At 50.2% G+C, this 20,697-nt stretch overlaps 6 protein-coding genes across 6 annotated transcripts; 2 read left to right on the top strand and 4 right to left on the bottom strand.

Annotated features, from left to right (window-relative positions):
• Positions 1–1,026: 1,026 nt before the first annotated feature.
• On the top strand, positions 1,027–1,447 carry ALTATR162_LOCUS11875 (uncharacterized protein; the record flags this gene model as incomplete). Its single annotated transcript, XM_043319519.1, has 2 exons — positions 1,027–1,279; positions 1,332–1,447. The coding sequence occupies 2 exons, from the start codon at positions 1,027–1,029 to the stop codon at positions 1,445–1,447; spliced, it is 369 nt and encodes a 122-aa protein (XP_043175454.1).
• Positions 1,448–1,710: 263 nt separating this feature from the next.
• On the bottom strand, positions 1,711–2,767 carry ALTATR162_LOCUS11874 (uncharacterized protein; the record flags this gene model as incomplete). The annotated part of the gene is made up of 3 exons (XM_043319518.1): positions 1,711–1,742; positions 1,795–2,459; positions 2,517–2,767. The coding sequence occupies 3 exons, from the start codon at positions 2,765–2,767 to the stop codon at positions 1,711–1,713; spliced, it is 948 nt and encodes a 315-aa protein (XP_043175453.1).
• Positions 2,768–4,464: 1,697 nt separating this feature from the next.
• Positions 4,465–5,460, bottom strand: ALTATR162_LOCUS11873 (uncharacterized protein; the record flags this gene model as incomplete). The annotated part of the gene is made up of 1 exon (XM_043319517.1): positions 4,465–5,460. The coding sequence occupies one exon, from the start codon at positions 5,458–5,460 to the stop codon at positions 4,465–4,467; it is 996 nt and encodes a 331-aa protein (XP_043175452.1).
• A 2,654-nt stretch (positions 5,461–8,114) lies between these two features.
• Positions 8,115–8,606, bottom strand: ALTATR162_LOCUS11872 (uncharacterized protein; the record flags this gene model as incomplete). The annotated part of the gene is made up of 1 exon (XM_043319516.1): positions 8,115–8,606. The coding sequence occupies one exon, from the start codon at positions 8,604–8,606 to the stop codon at positions 8,115–8,117; it is 492 nt and encodes a 163-aa protein (XP_043175451.1).
• Positions 8,607–10,023: 1,417 nt separating this feature from the next.
• Positions 10,024–11,118, top strand: ALTATR162_LOCUS11871 (uncharacterized protein; the record flags this gene model as incomplete). The annotated part of the gene is made up of 1 exon (XM_043319515.1): positions 10,024–11,118. The coding sequence occupies one exon, from the start codon at positions 10,024–10,026 to the stop codon at positions 11,116–11,118; it is 1,095 nt and encodes a 364-aa protein (XP_043175450.1).
• A 129-nt stretch (positions 11,119–11,247) lies between these two features.
• On the bottom strand, positions 11,248–12,152 carry ALTATR162_LOCUS11870 (uncharacterized protein; the record flags this gene model as incomplete). Its single annotated transcript, XM_043319514.1, has 2 exons — positions 11,248–11,307; positions 11,358–12,152. The coding sequence occupies 2 exons, from the start codon at positions 12,150–12,152 to the stop codon at positions 11,248–11,250; spliced, it is 855 nt and encodes a 284-aa protein (XP_043175449.1).
• Positions 12,153–20,697: the final 8,545 nt, after the last annotated feature.

The following is a 20,697-nucleotide window of genomic DNA, read 5'->3' as shown; positions in this document are numbered from 1 at the left end:
TGTTGCTTAAGCGATTGCGGCCCGCGTTTTCAGTTCATTGTTTACCCACGCATCTACGAGAATGTTGTCGTAACATTTTCGCAATAATGGTATCTCTGGTATTGGGATTGATACAGTAGCATCTGAGGGTTGAAAGTTTGTTGAGATGATGACCATTGTTGGTGTGCATGTGGCGACGGGAACTGAGTGCGCTCACTGGCTTTGAATTTGGTGAGCAGCCACGTGCACAGGTATGTGTGTATACCAATGAGCTCCGCTACATCCATGTCGGCTTGTACATAGCCGAAAGTATGACAGATGCACGTCTCTATTGCGTAGACTCAGATGTGGTGGTGGCGGATGTGTGCATCAGGCGCAGCCAAGTGAATACTGAGTGGGGGTTCTTTTTCTAAGATAGGTTTCCGCATATCAGTTGCAGTCGTTGACGGGTAGCATAGAGAGGTCGTAGTTGTGATGACAGGACTATGGACAAGCTGTTGGTCCATGGAATCTCGAGTCAGCCTTCCGTCGTGTGCCCGAGTGACTTTTCGTTCTCTCATCCACCAACATGCGTAGAAGAATCAGGACTGGATCTACAAGAAAGACTGACGTTGATAACGTGAGTTGTCCAGCCAATCAACTCCTCCAACATGAGGTAATGCAAGCTGATGCGAGATCTCATCTCGTACTACGTCGTGGGATACTCGCATGTTTCGACTAACCTCATAGGCAGCGAGGCATACGTGCGAAGCTCGTGGGTTCTCGAGATACCTCAAACGACCGTATGTCACGGCTTGGAAGCGTATGACCTCAACACCAACAGTTGGTGGCGGAGTTGACCGACTGTTGGGAAGCTTGGAGTTGGCTTAGCTCTTAACATATACCGTACCACTAATACATCGCCCAGGAAGAACGCTCGGTCAAGGTCTGGCAGCGAAAAGGTATAAGAGACGGTCTCTCCATGCCATATACTTTCTCGCTAGCTAGCTTTCAACCTCCAGTCCATCATCCAGGTCTACAATATCTTATCCTCATCCGATATTTACAATGCAACTCACCAACCTCCTCCCTCTTATCACCACTCTCGCAGCCATGACCGTACACGCTCTCCCCAAACCCTCCACTATCGCGGAGCGCCAGTCACCCGGAATCGGCATAATCCGCTTCTACGCGGGTTCCGGATGCGAAGAGCCATGGCTAGAGGACACTGTCTTCTTTCAGGGCGACAAGTGTCGCAGTAACGAGTACACGGGACCATATGGTAGCTTTAGGGTACAACAGAACGGATTCACCAGGACTGGTATGTAACAGCGTTTCCTTAGCGTGGAAAACAAGCTAATGAGTGATCACAGCGCGATTCTTCGTCAACCCAGTGTGCAATGGCTTTGGATCCGGAAACTACAATGATGTTCTTCCTGGAGAGACTAAGTGCTTTGCTGGCATGGTTACTTCATACAGCTTCTTGTAGTGGAGATATCAAGTGGGCGGTGGATCTTGAGATAATGGCGAAAGGGGGCGCGGTACGGTGTGAGGGTAGTGGCATAGTGTCAGATAGATTAGCTGCAGGTGTGTCTGTCGCTCGTTAACAATCACAATGGATTTGCGAATCCATGTTCCCATAATTTCTGATATCTGATGCCGCACCATCCAATGTCGAGGCTTATAAGTCGTTTTGCTCGTCTAATAGGTGATTGTGAATAATATTTCCGTATTTGTGTCCTGATTGGGTATCTATTCCTTCTCCTGCAAGAACTCCACAACCGCTGGAATATATTAGCGCAGTTCTTGCTAGGATACGTATATATCGCTGCTTACCTTTGATGAACTCCTCGGGCTTCTCACTAATGACCCAGTGACCACAATCTATGTCCACCAGCTCGAACCTAGGGAAGAAACGACCGATGATTGGAAGCGTCTCGTCGCTCACGTAGTGGCTCTTGGTGCCTCGGATGAAGAGGGCTCTCTTGCTAAACGAAGTCTCGTCCGGGTTGGTGAAGGGAAAGTCCGCCATGTTATCGAGCGCCTTGGTAAGGATGCTCACAGGTATGCGGAACTTGAGAGGCGCGCCTGGTTCACCTCTCATGAGGTTGGTCAGGAGGAATTGGCGAACTGGTAGATCCTTTGCGTAAGGCTCCATAAGCTTATCTGCCTCCTTCTGGCTCTTGGGCTGTGACTTCTCGACATGCTGCATGCCTTCTGCGTACTTGGGGAAGTCGCTTGATAGTGCCGCATCCACTGGCGCATTATCCACCGGTATGATATTTGCGCAGCAGTCTGGGTTCCTGAGTGCCATGGTCATGACTGTCTTCGCACCCATCGAGTGTCCTATAAGCGTGGCATTCTTGAGCTCGTGCTTCTTAAGAAAGGCTTCTACGTCTTCAGCGAGCGTAGTGTAGTTGTGGACTTTATCGTGAGGAGATTCGCCGTGGTTTCGTGTGTCGATGGCGTATACGGGACGCTTTAGGACGCGCGCAAGTGCACTGGAAGCGCTGTGTCAGTCAAGTTCCAGCCAAGACATTCCAAAGAGAGATCCATACTTTCCAACACCCTGGTTATTCCTCTTGCTCCCGAACAAGCCATGTACAATCACGATCGGATCTCCATCGGCCTTGCCCGAGTCATCATGAAGCCGATACGCAAGGTCGACGACTCTCAAATTCGCCGACGCGTGAAATGAGCGCGTCCATGCCGTCGGTAAAGTCGCGTTCGATATGCGTATGCGATTGGTTTGTTTCGGGAGAGTGAAAGCTGCCGAGAAAGGTTGTATGCTTCTCGTGAAGGCGCGCATGTTGAAAGTTTGACGATCGTGAATTTCGGAAAGCTTCCGAACTTTTTGTTTCGCCAAGCGCACGTCATGCCGCATCTTGCCGGTCTCTAGACTCCATTATCTCCTGTTCATTACTTTCCTTCTATGATATTGAAAACTTTCTGTTGAAGACACAATGTTTCGAAAGCCTAATCGGAACTAGAATGTGATGAACATTTGCCTAACAACAAGGCAATGGACTCCCGATAGGTCCTGGTCAACATGAAGCAGGACGTTCAGATTAACGAATGCAAACACGATAGGAGCACAAAATTAAAAGAGTGTAGTTGTTGCAAAAAGACCCACTAGTATTGACTATCCTTAAAATTTTCCTAGTAATCATAACCCAGTATCCCGATCCTCACGACGCGCCCTTCTGACCCACATGCACAGTCACCGATTTTTACCATCTCCCGTCTTACAAACACTTCCTATAGTCCTCATAATATGGAAGACCGCCTACTCGCATCAGCATATCTGCACCATATCAATTGATAAATCTTCAGCAACATGTTACTTACCTTCACATCCCTCCTGAGTCCAGCCGGCCCAGATCCAGCATTCCCATGCGGGTACCCAGTCCCACTTGTCGTAACCATTATACCCTTTCCTTCCGAGGGCTGTGCAATGTACGCTGAAGCGATCACTGCCTGTTACGCCCCGTCTACTCGTGTCGCTCAAGGGTGTAATATAGCAACCATGCGGGACGGATTTGAGGGCATCGGAATTGAGCCAGCACCAGTTGTCGGCGCGGGGCAATAGATCGGTGATAGCCTCAGCAGAGGGGTTGGAAGACGTAATAGGTGATGCAATTGCAGCCAGTGGAAGAAGGGCGATGACAGATACCGTCAGCTTCATAATGGTATGTGTAACAAGTTTGTAGTAGGTAACTTCAGAGGATTTTGATATCGTTGTTGAGATTTGCTCGAAGCTGACCGTTGTCAGATTTTTATGTTCCTCCTTCTCTCAATGCATAGTCTTTTCGAACCATCACAAGATTCAAATTCCCCGCTCATCTCTCGCCACCCTTGGCAGCTGAGGTTCGAGTAGGAAAGCTGATACTGTTTCGCATCAGCAAACAGGAAGATTTGCCAGTATTCTTGGCAGCTGAGGTTTCGGTCCCAGGGAACGTGGAGAAATGTGTCCAGGCATACTTATTATGACTATCGTGAACCAGATTGTGTTTCTAAGTTCAACATCGTCTGAGCTGATAGCGTTCGGAGATGGCATATATTACTAGCCTTCTAACCATGGTGATTAATTCGAAGAAGACGAAGATCTTGGATCTCGAGTGGATTGATATAATATCTGTAGATTGCGGATAAAAGCGTATAGCAAGCCACGTATATCAAAACTACCTTCTCCAACTATACGGGTAAGCGGAGATGTTCGATATATGGTTGTCAGTGTTCTCCAAAGGCTATTCAGAATCAGAAGACCTGGTAGGATATTGGTATGTTCTACCATGGTACACATATTTACTCCGCTCTCGAATATGGCTCGGGTGATCCATTGAGGCACGCAGCTGATCCGCAGAATCACACCAACAACCGAATGTTCAGACATAGAAGATATTGGCATTAATAATTAAGGCTAATCGAAGCACCGCTAAATTACAAGAAGCAATCTAATCACAAATCCGTTCGTACAGCATCTATATACACAAATGTCCAATTGCCCTAATAGTCCTTCACGTGTACAACAACCTTACCCTTCACCCTGCCAGTCTTCAGCTTCTCGTATGCCTTGGGGACCTCCGAGAACTCCCATGTAGAGTCCACGATGGCGCGAAGCTTGCCTTGCTCCATCCATGCTGCAAGCTGCTCAAACACTGCGGTACGCGGGTTGCCATCAACGAAAATGTATTCCCTCTTTCCCCAGTTAAGGAGGCTGGTCAATTTGTTGCCAAAGAACTGCACTGCGGCGCCTAGATTCATGCCGATACCGACTTGAATGAACTTGCCCTCTGGACGTAGGAACGCGCTTGAGACCCGGTATAAGTTTGCTGGTGCTCCGACATTGTCCAGAACGAGATCGAACATCGTGCCGGTATCTTTTAGTTGTTGGATGATAGGGCCCGTTGTATAGTCTATCACCTTATCTGCTCCCAAGCTCTTAACCAGTTCGATGTTCTTCGTCGAACAAGAGACTGTAACGTGATAGCCGAGTATCTTGGCGATTTGTATCGCAGCCACACCAGTTCCTCCCGAGCCACCATTGATGAAGACCTTGTTACCGGGTTTAGCATAAGGTTCTAGTCCGGCGTATACTGTCATGCCCGTGCTCGCGATGGCCGCCATATCATCTCCCTTCAAGCCTTGCGGCACCTTTGTCAGCAAGTTGTGCGGCACAGGCACGTATTCTGCTAGAGCACCATGCTTCGCTCCTGGAGTAAGACCACCGTATACTATGTCGCCTTCCTGGAAGCCTGCGACGTTGCTGCCGACTTTCACGACGCGTCCATATATCTCTAGTCCGGGTGTAAGACCAGAGAAGACCATGCGCGTTATTAGGCCAAGTTCGAGGATCTTGTAATCAATTGGGTTGAGGGCTGTCGCATGGCTCTCAATAAGAACTTCGTCTTTCTTGATGGCTGGTATGGGAAGGCCTGACGAAGGAATGGAAAGGTTCTTCTCCATAGGTCCAGACGCGGAGTTGAATTGCCATCCGCGCATTGTGGTCGCCATTTGGAAGATGAAAGAGATGTTGTGTAGTTGAGGTAGGGTAGAGAGTAACCGTTGTTGGTTGAAGATTCACTAAGATAGGACAGAATTGTGTGTGGTTTATTTGATTGAATTGTATTTGCCAAATTTGAGTGTTGATGATGTGCAAAAAAGGATGATGGTGTTGTTGCATATATACTTAGTCTCACACCACCATACACGTGTATTGGCCTTCATGCCATGGCCTTTGAAGCATTACAACACCACGGCCGGAGGCAGAAGCGAACAGGGCGAGCTTTGTCAGCTCCATGATTGACAACTAAAGAGGTATCAAGGACCGAAGCCGAGCGACTATGACATGGAGATTGCGACGATAGCTACTGCAAGTAAGCAGCCTTGTTTGATCGCGATTCGGGCGTTCGCAAGAGCGAGGGGAAGCTCACGTAAGACTGTCAGTGACTAATGGTCAATGCTGATAACGCTAGCCGAAACCGGCTAGAAGCGGATAAATGCGAGGCTTGCATCTATTCGATGAAGTACCACCAGTAAGAGCGATGGAGGACTAGTGCGGGTGAAGATGCATATGTGGCGTCCTATCACTACAACACCTGATACTGCCTACCCGCGTGGACCTGGAAGGCTAAGTATGCCACGTCGAAGACTTCCTTTAGCCTTCTACACCCGAAGTTTCTCCTTTCTATTGTCGTTCGCTCACAGCTATGCAAGATGACAGGACAATCACTTTCCAAGAGATCTACGGAGTAGTGAAGTACTTTTTACCGCAATCGAAGAGGTCGAACGCACTGCAGTGGTGGAAAGCTACGGGCTGAGTTCACTCCGCCTTCGCTTTTTGGAACCTTATCCTCAGAGCGGATCAAATAATGACTTTGTCCTCACGGCTGCTGGCGACCATGGGCGGAGCAAGGACTACGTCGCGGTGTCTTACGTGTGGGCTCATGAATGATTTCTTGACGGGATAAGGATTCCTAATTTACTGCATTTGGGACCTTTCCGACCCGAACAAGCGACCATAACAACTCAGATGTCCATCACTTGTATTTCATCTCGCCCTACGATTTTCTTAACGCCGAGTCTGTCCACGAATTTGGATCGATCAAGAGTGTATCGATCAAACAAACTCAGCTGATGTTGAACAGCATCTGAAAATCATGCACCGAGCTATCGCTTTAGTCGATGGAATTTAGCTGTACTATCCACAACCACGAACCTAGATCCACCTAGTTTGTCAATTACGGACTACCACGATATTGAGGATTCGCGCCGAAACTCTCTTGCGCGAAACCATCTACGTGCCTTCGTTTTTTGACCAATGGTTCACCCGTACAGGATGACTATACCACTCCACTCGAACTGTGTAAACTGCTTGCGGAAGTTCGTATCATTGTCTGTAGGACATTTCACGAATGACATGGTGCCGGCCGTATGGTGTAGCTGCTGCCAGAAGAGCCTACTATCGCCAATTCCTATGATATGTCTCTGTCGACAGATATGATAGAATACGATCTTGAGTTAGAAGGCCAAAAAGAATCATTGATATTTTTGCAACCTGGCAGCATATTTTTCAAGGATTAGATATTGCGGATGGAGATCCCCGAACGTCCCCCGGGCTCTTTGGACAGCTTGTAGCGGTATGAAGATGTGCGAAAACTGTATCTTGTCAGATCCAATCCAGACCTTAGCCAATGTGTGCGAGCTGCAGTGGAAGTTGAACACTACACTGTTGAACACTCAGACACAAAGTTACTGCACCTACTTACTGGCTCTTATCATGGTAAACACATGCCCGGATCTCAGCACCCGAGCGCGTCAATATCAAGTATGGGGAGATCGCTTCATGGGTAGAAACATCGAGGCTGTCATGGGGTAGTTGAGTAGTACACCGCCTACTTCTCACGAGCGTCGGTCGGGTTCACCTCTTGTATCGTAGCTAGCCGCATAAACCTTCTTAAACATTATACCACATAACATGGTTCATCCTTGAACTGCAGTAAACCAACCATATGTGCATTTGCAGCTATTATGATAGGGGTCTCAACCTGAGCCTCTGTGAATGGGGAGGCTCTCCTGTTGTTGCGGTAGCGACAGGTCGATTAGCCCCTTGAACTACACTTCTGCGAGGCTTGTTCAAACCTCGCCGCACCTCAATGATATGGGATATTCAAATCCACGACAATCTACCCAGTGAGAGAGAGCTTCACCCATACCTTCGTCGACCGTTCAAGCATGAGAGCTATCGCATGAGAGAGAGTTTTATCGACTACGACAGCTGCATACAGTGAATAAGAGGTGTTTGGGAAACACACCTGCATTGAGGTTGTTGTATTGATTTATTCGATCGCGTTGTGTTGCGCTGCCTGAACATTAACATTCCTCCTCTGTAATAATAGGTGTCTCACATTGAGGTAGTGCTTAGAAGGGAGGGTCGTGTATCGCTGGAAGCCAGTTGCTGTAACTATGAAACCGATGCGCCTATTGCTCACTACCCGCGATTGAACGCTTCAAGACGGTAAAGTGGCTGACGCGTCAACGCCGTAACACCACATGTAAACTGCACCCCACACCTCCAATTACCACCAACGTGTACTAGTTCATACTGGGAATCTTCGTCCATCGGGACCACTTCGAGGCTCCTGGCATTCAAAATTTCATGATTTCTTTCCAATCACACCAGCCAGCGCACCTTCAGCAGCTTTCTTCAGCAACTCCCGATCCTCATCGCTCATATGATCCACCTTCTCAACAAGCAGCTTCTTTAAAAACATGTTCTCCTTTCTTAGCCCGTCATTCTCAGCTTCGAGCTTCTTGGTTCGGTCTTGCATCTCGCGACTGGTCTCCATGAGCTGCATCTCGCGTTGCTTTTTCTTCTGGCGGAAACGTGCCGAAGCAGCTTGATTGCGTTTTCGTTTATCTTCCTCCGCTTCGACGACAATCGGATCGGTCAGGAGACTTGCGTTGGTGGGGTCGGGTGATGTGGCAGATGATGTGGATGTCGCGTTGCTGTCGGGGTATGGCGTGCGATAGGCGTTGATGTTAAAGCCTTGTGTAACTGGAGAAAAGCTCTGGAGATCATCGAAGCCAATCTGAAGTGTAGCGTCGTGCTCGTAATGCTGCGGGATGTGTCTGGTCATGGTCGGCATCGTGGGCGAGGTGTATTGTAGGCCTCGAGATGACGTTAGTGACCATGGTACGGAGGGAACAGAAAGCAACCCAGAATACGCGGCAATCGCTGCGTATTTGATCGATGGAACTCCTTGATGCAACCACCAGCGTCTGTGCACAGCGTGCATATACACCTCCCTAGGCAGGCATACAGTCGTCGCAAGTCCCATCACCGTGATCGATCACGTGCAGCTAGCGGGAGCACGCCATCCCATCCCGAACAAACGTCATCTAGGCCCGGCAACTCAGAGACACGGGAATCGCGTCCACAAGCAGGAACGGGCCTAATGAGAAGTACAAGGAATTCGTTGAGGATGAAGTACACGAAAGATGATCAAATGAAGATAAATAGAGGGGTTGCGCTTACCTGGAGCCGACACACCGCTGCTGTGCAACGCATATGCAAAGTGCTGATTTTGCGTGATATCATCCTGGGTTGGAATTTGCAGCGGTTGTAGGTGCTGTCCACCGGGATGATATTCTTGGTCGTGGTAGAGGTTGGCGGCGTCGAGGATATCGAAGAGATCATGTCCAGAGGAACTCCCACTCGCATGTGCGTCGATGAAGGTCGGCTGCCCAAAAGCTTGCTGACGATAAGTTTCCGACATTATTCTCCATCGGCACCATGCGTTCTCGCGCAATTGCGTCTTTCCTTTTGTCGTTCGTTTTCTGATCGTCGGTCTCAAGGTCTGGGTGTATGTTCGTTGTTGAGCTTCGCGCCGGCCTTTTTGGGGGATCGAGGATTGACGTTCCTCCCTGCACGAGCGATGGTGTGCCGCCCTATAAGAACCACACAAATGCCCACCGGCATGCGCTTGTGGGCAGCGCACCCCACTGCCAGAATTGCCCTCTGGCAGCCATGGAAATGGCGATCGCGTCTGATTGCGCCATATTTCTCATACGATTGCCAAAGTCCTCCACGCTTTTACCTAAATCGCCCCGCGGGACAGTGTCGAATTGCAAATGCGCAATACTCCCGGGCTTTGCTCGCGTGCCCAGAATCGCGACGACCAGCGCTTCAGTGGGGCGAGATATGCATGAGGCGTCAGTGGGTTACAGTGAGCTTGCAGCCATGCTCGACCCGAAGTGTCGGGAAAAACCCAGGCTTCCCAAAACGCAGTCCTGCTTTGCCTCTCATCGATGCGCTGCAGCCGGCAGTCTCTTCGGTACATTGTTTACCACTGTCCAAAACTGTCTTATCCCGTGCTGTATCCCAGACGTGTCGCGATGTATGCGTTGGTAACAATCGCACCACTGTGTCAGGTGAGTCGTCAATACACAATGTCTGCGCTGTTTGCAGTCGTAGGTCTATAAAAGAGTATTTCCAAGGTGCCGCGGTATGGGCATGAAAGTTTTGCGCCGATGGGAAGGATCCAGAACGTGACACATCCCAAGATGAAGACTCAGACACACTATGCGACACTTGGGCTGGCCCCGAACGCGCCCCAGGAAGTCGTATGTGCGGCGTATAAAGCGCTGGCATTGACATACCATCCTGACAAGACCTTGGAGCTAGCCGCTGTTGAGCGTGCTGCGCGTGCCACTGTGTTTAGTAATCTTCAAGAAGCATTTGGCGTATTGAAAAATCAGAACCATAAGGCCGCCTACGATGCTGAACTGGCCAGAAAAGACAGCGAGATCGTCGACGAAGTGTTTGCCTTCCACCATCATGCCCAGTCTACGCTCACGATACAGGAGCAGAACAGCTCGATGCGCGCTCGAGCACGTCAACAACTTCAACATTGGAAAGTCCTACGCGAGAAGCGACAGGAGGCTGAGGCATGTTGGAGCATGGCTGAGCTCGAGAGCCTGGTCAAGATCTGGGGGGATCTCGAGAACGAGAATGCAGCCGATCCCCCGATGAAGGCTCGATGTGCCATTCTCTCTCACGAATACTTGATGGAGATCGATCGTCGCGAGAGGGACCATGGAGAGTCGTTGGAAAAGGCGTCAACACCTGGTCACACAATAGTGACACTCACAACGCCGGTGGCTGTGGCTCATCGTCCAGTGACGCCAAGTGCGTCTACCAAGTCGACCACGGTCGTACCTGCACAATCGCCGAACACACCGGATGTGGCCGCGCGATGTACCTGTTCTGATATCTCCTCTACGGTTACGCCATTCTCTCGCTTGAATGCGCGAGCCGCCGAACGTAAACGGGCCGAAGAAAAGCGGGCTGAAGAAGCTAAGGCCCGAGCCGAAGCACGCAAGGGTAGGAAAGCTCAAATTGAGGCAGTCAAGCAAGCCCAACTTGAAGAAAAGGCAGCCTTTGTTCGCGCCGAAAATGAGAGGCAGAAAGCGCTAGCGGAGGAGCAAGCCCGTGCAAAAGCTGAACATATCGCGAAGGTTCGAGCCAAGGTGCGCGGGGCACCATTTAGCATCAATACGGTTGATGATGATTTTGTCGCTTCTGGAGTACAAGAGGATTCGTTGTCGCATGGGGTTGATGCCTCCGATAAAGGTGTGCAGGAAGACTTCAAGCTATAAGCGACAAATGTTTCGGTGAGCGTGGTCGTGAATATGAGAACCTTCGTAAATGAATGCACTGCAGAGCGTGGACAATAGCGCGCGATAAACATCCGTCGAAACATCCTAAGCGAGTGGGTTTGGTAGGGGCTATACGGTGTATCGCATGGTGACACGTATGCCGTGGACGTGAGTTTCCCAACCTCTTCTCTGTTTCGTAAATCAGTCAATGTCAACATTGTTGCTACAGAGTAGCTCACCTTAGCTCTTGCCCATACGCATATCCAATCGCCATCTTGCAGAGAGTCAATGAAGTTCTCGCCACGTCCGGCCCCTTCGTTACCCTCCCATGTTGGATTGTTTCTGCAGCCCCAGACAACGCGATACCGACGAATATAATCGCCTTCAAATTTCGACACAGCTCTTGCGACCTCGTTGCCTTGCAAATACCAAGCATGTTGTCCTTCAATACCCATTGGGCATGAAGAATCCTCATGCAAGAATGTCATAGCCTGCATTTCGTCGCAGTGCAATCTCTGCGGCTCCGTAGTCGACGAAGGACGCGGTGCATTGCTGAAACCTAGGTCACCGCATATGTCTTCTATAACGCTATGGATGTCGCGTCGTGGGTACATGTGTTCTTCGAAGTTATCAGCAACGATCTCATTGCCCTCCTCATTGATCTGGAGACCCGGGCGCACGATAGAGACCTCAAACCAAGAAGAGGTATTGTATGTGCCAATCGTATTCTCTGTGGTCCAGCCTTGGTCGTGGCTGACAACCAAGAACTCCATCTCTCGGAGTTTGCTTGTTTCGCGACGCGCGATTTTGCGCTTGTCAATGGGTATCCTCAACAAGGGGTGCGCAGCGGAGAAGTCGTCAGAGAAGTCTTCGTCAAGGAGCACTGTAGTCTGGTCATTTTCATGAACGTGTTCGACCCAGTAATGGGCCTTGTCCAAAATATCGAGGACGAGTTCATTTGGGAGTCCTAGGCGGTGATGGAGGAGGGCACGGGTGCGATGAACATCACGGCGACGAGGCACGAAGGGCGTCATGGAGCTGCTTTATTAATTGGCGCTTTCGGTCGGTCGCAGAGCAGTACGATTAGGGTTACGAGGTTAAAGAGGGTCGCTGTGGCATGTGTGCGAAGACACCCAATGGCAGATGGGCTAGGCGAGAAAACCGGTTTAGTGTCGCCCGCAACGTTGTCCCGACGAGCCGAGACTTACCACACGGATCGGCATGCATGCCAGCTGTCATTCGGTCCTGCTGCCCTTGTTTAGCTAAATTTTTATTTGGACTTCATAAAAGCGAATATGCAATACAGGTTGACGTTCGGTGGCATGTTGACCAGCCGGTGCGGTAGTCATGCTGCAAATAGGAGAGCTTCAGTGACTCACCGCAAGAATCGCACTAACCACAATATATTACTCTCATTTTCAACACATCGGTTTGAGCACTACTGTCCTTGCACGTCGAGTGATTATATATCGTGCGTTATGTGTCTCGAATTGTGTCGTGCCAGCCTCGGCCAAGTCGATGTGGGCGCGACAAGTCAGCAAGTCCGGGAATAACTCGTTGTCTTCTGCAGTCCGTATACAGATTATCATAGTATAGCTCAGAGATAATCAAATTGATGCACAAAACAGTCCCATTGCATAAAAGGTAGCCAAGAGACTCCTAGCTGTCTTCGTTTCTTTCTGCAATTATCTATATGTGGTTGTATCTCTCAACCTCATGCATTCCAATCCGTTCCTCCGTCTTTGCAAGTCACTATAGCCCAACATGCTTTGTGAGCCCGACGAAGACGAGGGAGGAGATTGTCCTGGAAGCCGTTCTTAACGAATTCATTGAAGATTCCATTGTTGTCTGGTGACGCGAGGAGTATACAGAGGGCGCTGAGGATGGACTGTCTTGTCGGCGGTTTATGGGGTCGGTGCGCGAACAGCGTCAAGTTGTCGATAGTTCAGAAACCTTTGGTACATTATCTTCGGTTTTGTGTTGTGGATGTTCCAAACTCTCAAAGTTTCCCGCCATGTCAAATGCGTCATCAGGCTCCTCGCAGCATCGCCCGTTTGTTATTCTTCTCTTGCGTCGACTTCGCATATCAACACTCCTCCGTCACCACCACCTAACCTCTTTCACAACAACCGCCGTAGTTGCACACTCCTTGCTATCCAAGCCGATGCCTTCGTACTTTCACGAGTATCCAAGCGTCTGGCGACAGTGAATGATTTCGATATTCTATGGGTAGAGTCTTTCCGAAGTTTCACTGTCCCCTCCATGCTCCGATCGCATGCCTTCGACTCGAGGCAGCTATAAATTTCAGAGTCTCGAAAAAATGGCTACAAGCGCCTGGGAGTAGGTCTCGCAGTATAAAATCCCTTATGAGTAGGTTACTAACAGCTTCCACAGCCTCTCAATCGCAATCTCTGCCACCGTCAAATCCACAACGGCCCCTCAAACCGCCTCTTCAGACGCCTCTGCTAACCACCGCCGAGATGTCGCAGAACAAAGCCAATGAAGCCACGCACAAACTATGGCTAGACAAGAAGCGCGAAGGACGCGCAAAGATGCGGCTCTGCAGCGACATGCAACGCAAAATCATCGCTCTTGTCACGAAAGCGACTTACTAGGAGAATGTGCACACTTTCCTCCGAACATGCGGACGTAGCGCGCAAAACTGCGCCCGCATTGAGGAAGCTGCAACACACCATGTACATACCTTGGAGAGTCGAGACTCTACGTCCCTAAAGTACTTGCCGTCGAAAGATCAATGACTTACTGACCGTTCACGACAGGCGAAATGGTTCGACCAGGCTTTGGAGAAACACCACGATGTCTGAAAGCAGGTCGACAAGCTCAAGATCATTACCGCCGCCCACAAGAGGCTCCAGGAACAGCTCGGTACTCCTACCACCGACGACGGATACGTTAATTGCAGCATCCGCGCGGAGCTAGGCAAGCAATTCTTGCTGCTCGACCGCGAGCTGGATTCGACTACCAGCATTCGACACTACATGGACGAGAACACGGGAGGGTCGTTGCTATTCGCGAACGAGGAGTGGCGACCGTAGGCACGTTTTGCCTGGAAGTCAGGGACGACGGATACTGAAAAGCTTCGATGTACCGGCCGGTACATGCTGTGGATGTCTGGCTCGGACTCGTCTATGACCAACTGGCCTTCCAGCAAGCTACTCCTGTCCTACAGCTACAAGCGCCTTAGCCCTTTCTTGCCCTAGCTCTTCGCTGACTTCGAGGTTCCACGTCCGGGTTAGCCGGGTTGACACTGGAAGTAGATGGTAAAATGGCTGTGGCACCTGGACAGCTGCGTTGCAGCGCAAAACTATACTGGATACTGTAGACTGGATACCAAAGGACAAAATGGGAGAGTTTAAAGGATAACAATGAAATAACACTCATACTTTTGCAGACGTGTGTATTTACTCAGAAACGAGAAATGTAAGGCACACGCCTATGCTATACTGTATCGTGAGATCTCAGTGATGTTCATGCATTTGTACCGTGCACTCTATGAGACATCCCGGAGATCCTCGAACGGCTATTGTAACAATAGAAGGTGGGTGTGATGCCGCTGAAGTCGAGCAAGCTGGGGAGTGGCGGTCCAGTATCATGTGCGACATTTGTACTCATCATCACCAAGTTGCAGTAATGCTCTTCAAGGAGAGCATGTCACAAGATAGCAATGGCGCATTCGGAGGATACCAAGCCTGCTGCTTCGTCGTAGTCTATAGCCACCTGATCTTGGGCTCCGCAGCCTGCAAGCTGCATCAAAAGCAGTTCTTTTAATGTACCCTTTGAAGCTCCCAGGTGCGTGCTTGTCGCAAAAGCAGCTTATCCTCAAGCAATATAGCCCACTGAGTTGTATCTCTCACAAGGCCGACCTTTGGAAGGCAGAAGAGCAGAATCTATAGATATATCCCACGTTAGTGACTTTGCTGTTGCGGTGGAAACATTAAAGAGTGAGTGCGGGCATGGTACAGTCAGCCCGTTCCTCCGCAACAGCATAAGAAATTACACAAGCACAAAAGCCTGCACCTACCTCTGCGCCTGCAAGCCTTATCTGAACTTGTACTGTATGATAGAGTGCTTGAGAAAACAGGAAAAAAAAACTGTATTGGTTTCAACAGTGGGAATTCCACCCTCCATGGGACTCGAACCCATGGGCCGAAGCCCGAGTGTTTCCTAGATAAGCACCTGTTAGCACGTTCTTTCAAGATTCAGTGGCATACAAAGCCGCCACTCGGCTACCTAACCCCCCGCCCGGGGCTCCGGCGAAAGTTTGATCAATTTGTGGTGTATATATATCCAAAGGACTTTGAGGTTGTCCAGAGGCCTTGGTTGATTTTCGAGGCACGAAGGGGTGCGTGCCTGTGCGGAGATGACGTTGGGCAGGGCGGCGGTAACGAGTGCAGAGGCTCCCTCACCTCGTCCGCAGCGACGAGAGGGTCAGGGTCTACTAGTAGGGCAAAGCCTCGCTTAGGCATTGGATGCTGCTCGTCGCGTTGTGCCGGTCCTCGCAACTCGATTTTGATGTTTTGCAGCATATGCAGCATCTGAGGCAATTCACACGATCGACCACGACATGCCAACCTCTAATAGCAGAAGCGAGATTGCTTCGACGACGCACATCCCTTGGAGTATCTTGCAACTGTCCTGATGCATGTCACTCCAAATTGAGTGGACACTGTCGCGTGCATCGATCGTCCGAAGCAAGTGGTAATTTTGATCGCAATTTCTGATCCTCGATACTTCTCGGTTCTATGTCCGTAGTCTTGAGCCTCTAAGCTCTTTGATATGCGATGAGGTGTCCTTTCTTTTGTACCAGTGTAAGTCTATGGCAGTGGGTCGATGACCGGGCTCGATCTTGCTAAGCCGTAGATCTTGGGTTTGCGTAGTATATATACTTCATGTACTGAAGAGAACATTGTTCTAAAGGTGTGTATCCGTATCGTGACACCGGTCGAGCCAGGCGGTGCTTAATGTGAGGGTACATCTCACCCCTGAATCCATACGGCACGCGTCGGTTCGGCGAGAGTGATAGAAAACCTATTCGCAAAGCCGTTGAAATGATGCAGATAAGGTTGGGGATCCGCCGCGATATACTCTCGGCTTCAGGGTAAATCGATGTAGACACGGGCCGCAATCAGCCATTTTCGATAGGAATACTCTCCGACGATGAGCGACTGATCGACGACGTTGCGTGTCGTATACACATCCTCCCAAGATACTCCTGACCAACCCGCCCCTGGTGCAGTTGATAGGTTTGGATCTTGCTATAAGGATGCATTGAATGCTGACAAAGGGTCTCCGGAGTGAATAGTTATATGTTCGAAAGCACTCGGAAGCTTGTAGACATAATTGAGCTTCATTATTCAGTAAAAGCAAGCGGCGCGCATCAGAACTGTCTTGTGTAGAGGATGGGTTCGCATACCATTTCTGATCGTGCCGCTTATTAGCAGTGTATTGAGGCCGCATACGGTCCAAGCGCTGACATGCTCGTCGCTCCAATGTCCAGAATTTGGCGTTCGTTATTCGTCATCTCCGTCAATGCTGTCACCAACGGCTGATTTCAAGCAGTCGACTGTCGATAGCCGCATTCTTGTACATTCGCCGTCGACTCTATGCATACTTCACAACGCATTGCATACCGGCCCCAGCGATGCATTGCTATCCGGCATAACGACACGAATCTGGTGAACCGAAGCAACACCTTGAGTTCGATGCCAACGCTCGCTTTTATCGGTCTTGGAGCGGAGTCTGGCTATCACAGATCCACCACAAGACGTAAGCCTCTCTTTCTCAGCTGCTGCATCGTAGCGTTGTCGTTACATGATCGCGGTCATCCAAACTTCAATAGCGGACATAGCCGTATCCCAGCAACCACTGAAGCTGAATAACATTATCATCCTGCTGCACGCTTTCGCATGCGCTGCAACGTTCTGAACTCAATCTACAGAGGATGTCGCTGGGAAGCAGGCATCAGAGCACTACGCCCATACACGCATCTCTTCTGAGGCACACGCTGAAAGTCCGAGATGCAGGGAAGCTGAGAAGCCCGCTCTCAGCCATGCAACTATCGTCTGCAACAGATGCCAGTTCTTCTCTGATCTGGCTTTCTCTCAAAGATGCGAACCAACAAATCTATAATCTGGCGCAGTAGGTTGTGCTGTTTAGGTATGCTCAGTTGAGGCGACATGTGCTAGGTGGGCGGCAAAAAGAAAGGGTAAAAAAGTCTGAGTACCATAATGGTAGCCATTACTCCTCCTTTAAGGAATCGAATCGCCATGTCATTTTGTTAGCGAAGGACGAAGTCGCGCTCGTACAGGCACAATGGAACAACGATAACAAGATGCCCATGGCCGGGAGTCATACGATGAAGATATCCAGGATCTCTTTGTATATATAGCCATCGGATTTCGCTTTCGTAAAATCTGGTAGAGGACTTTGGCGAGAATCGTTTGAGTGGCATCGCGGGCAAGTGGGGCAGGCGAAGCGACGACAGGGTCGCTACCCAAGCAGCTTGCGTGACCAACGAGCAAGCCGTCGACAAGCAGTTCCTCATCTCCTACTGCTTATTCGCGTCGTCGCTTTTGCTCGTTTAAGATACTTTCATGAGCCATTTGGAGCGGCGCGTACAAGGCACAACCTCCACGGCGCCATTACAACTTGCAACCCGACACGCATTTCGCCCACGAGAGACCATGAGGTATCACTATCTTGGACGTGGGCTGTTCACCAAAGCCGCAGCCTCAAGCAGGTATTCTAAGAGTGAACATCATTCGCGGAGCTGCTTCAACCGGCCACGTTTGAGGTCCTCCAACGTTCGTACAACAGCGAGACATCAGCGGCTACTATGCTTATTCGGAAAGCACCAGAAAGGTACCATACCCCGTCTCGCCACTCTGAACGGAGTGGGTAGATAGAGCAGCATCATGTTTGCATGCGTACTGCAAGTGCATAAACTCCAGGAGCGGTCTTCGATCCCATGCATCGCTGTCTTCGTGATGACTTCATAGGATAGTGTGGTGCCTAGAGAATCAAGCGTGCAGCTTTCGGTGTTGTGGCGCTCGCATCCTGATTCTTACGTTCACGAAGGGGAGTCTTGTTGACCTCCGCGGTGCCCACGCTCCATTACCTCGAGCATCGCCAACGACAGCCACCACCACGACGTAACAGCAGTGTCACACGCAGATAGGCGTCCGAAGCGGACGATATGACGGTAAGAAGAACAATAGTTATTTTCCGTGGAACTGACATCATTTCGGGGCTTATAGATGTCGACGAATCCCACGGCGTCTGCCCGAAAAGACTTCATCGCCGCGATCTACTCGACCACGACGATAAACTGCGTTGACCTGCTCGCGAACAGAGCATCCAACGATGAGCGCTACTCTTATTCTCTGCTTCGCGACGGCAGTACAGTTACACGGAAACGCTGCCGGCAAGCTGCATCGCCCCCGCATTCGCACGGTGGACGCACCGTACGCCCCACGCATTACTCTCAGATAGACTGCAGAAAGCGATACCAGGTGAATATATCATATCACACGACAAGACAGTTTGCTTGTAACATCTCCGGAGCCCACAGCAAGCGGTCATGGCGTTGAGGTCTTCTTCCTCACCCGACTGCGCGGAGGCGGGGATCAGGCCTGGAGACGCGAGACCGGACGGACGACCGACATCAGGGTAGGCGCCCCGTAATCTGGCGACTCCATATGCATCAAACATATGCCATAGCTAGAGAAAAATTGGCGGCAAGAGAACCAGACTAACGAGCCGCGGCGAGCGTAATCGCGAATATCAAGCGGACACAACACGGAGATGCAGAAAGAATTCCTCAACTCGATGGCTCGCTCGGAGTACAATCGTCTGAGCTCCAGTAGACATTGGAAGTCGAAGCGCTTGCGTGTGTAGCTCGGACCAGAGATGCCTCATGCGACACTCAGCATTGGCTAACTGAGGAAATGACATCGATGTGAAAGCTCGACACAAGTCACAACGAGGTGTTGATCACCATACAAGCCACATGCGTAGTGGTGGCGGATGATGACATGGAAAAACATTCCGCTGGTGATTCTGCCTTTGACTCAGCAACGGCCGACTCGTGAGTTTGAGCGTTTATGCCACGGCTGATGATATCTGGGACCGCGGATGCTACGCTTGTAGTCCTGTACAGCGATACCGGAGGGTTCGATCTTCCTTGACACATTGTTCCTCATGATCTTCCCACCAAGAGTATCACGTCGCGATGGTAAGTTGTGGAAGGTGCCACAATGACAAAATCGCTCATGTTCCCAGGCAAACCATGCATTGGGGGTGCACTTCCGGCAGACTTGTACCATCTCCAGATGCGATAGAAGACCACAATCGCTAGATGGACGGGTCTTAACTGTCGAACTTATTGATTTTTGAACGACTTGGTAACTTCGTCCCAACTCCAGTAAGAGAGTAAAGTCCGCGAAAGTTTGCCGAAGACACGTCGACCTCACCAGACCTGCAACTAGTTGGCATTGGAATACGAGCCTCGAAATGCTTGTTATGACAAGCGTTTTTGAAAGTACGCCATCGACCTGTTGATAGGCCACTTCCAGTGAACGTAGAGCGACGCATTCAGACATGCGTGTCATGGCTGTCATGAACAAGATCAGGCGTCTACGTTCAACATCCTCTGAGCCGACGACGATGATGGCTGTTGATCTGATCGGCAGTTATGGCCTCAGCTAACAGACTGCATGCTCGCTGTGGGTTGGACCGTGGCGAAACCATATATTGCTCGTGATAAGGCTCGGTAGCCCTACAACAGTATGTCCGAGAAAGAGGTCAAGGCGCATTTGGTTATCGTTGCAATGATCAAGCGGTCCAACACAAAGGCTGCATCACATGCAAGCTGTATCCCGCTTTCATCAGTCGACTGGTCTTGTCCAAGCTATCCCAGAGGCTCTTGCTGTCCACATCTCGTCCTATGTTACTAAATCCAGTATCGACAGGTCCATGCAGAATAGCTCTCAAGAAGCTTCAACCACGTAGATGTTACCATAAGTTACGGCTTCCGAACGACAATGAAAATGATGTAATGTGGTGTATCGATACACCGACGACGTAGTCACTCGGAGCTGTCCAAAGGTCTGCTCACGTTCTGTAACGTGCTTAGTGTCTTCTCTTGCCAGATCCTTCGGCTATCGCGGAGCGATAAAGTATGCGCCTTTGTCTTACGAAGCATGAAATGCTGGTACCCGCGTACTCAATGTCTATGGGCTAAGGAGCTCGAACCTCGTGTACCTTCACCCGTAGAATATTTGTCCTGTGGTCCAGAGGAGAATCCATCATCATGCTTTGAGCGCATGGCAGACGACATGGCCATGATTGACACGCTCATGATTGACACGATCATGGTGGTATATCGAAAAGATCGTCGTTCGAGTATCGCTGAAGGACTCTGAGAAAGTAAGAGCACAGAGTGGGCCTTCTAGTGGTCAGCATAGTCAGAGCTATACCACCGCTTCGCCAGTGGTTCCCATCAGATGCCCGCAACAGGAAGTGCAGGCCGATAGCACTATGAGGATAGCAAACCGGATT

This window comes from Alternaria atra (assembly GCF_907166805.1).
Source record: "Alternaria atra isolate CS162 genome assembly, contig: 37, whole genome shotgun sequence".
Classification (NCBI taxonomy): Eukaryota; Fungi; Ascomycota; class Dothideomycetes; order Pleosporales; family Pleosporaceae; genus Alternaria; species Alternaria atra.
This window is presented reverse-complemented; position numbering and strand designations above follow the sequence as displayed.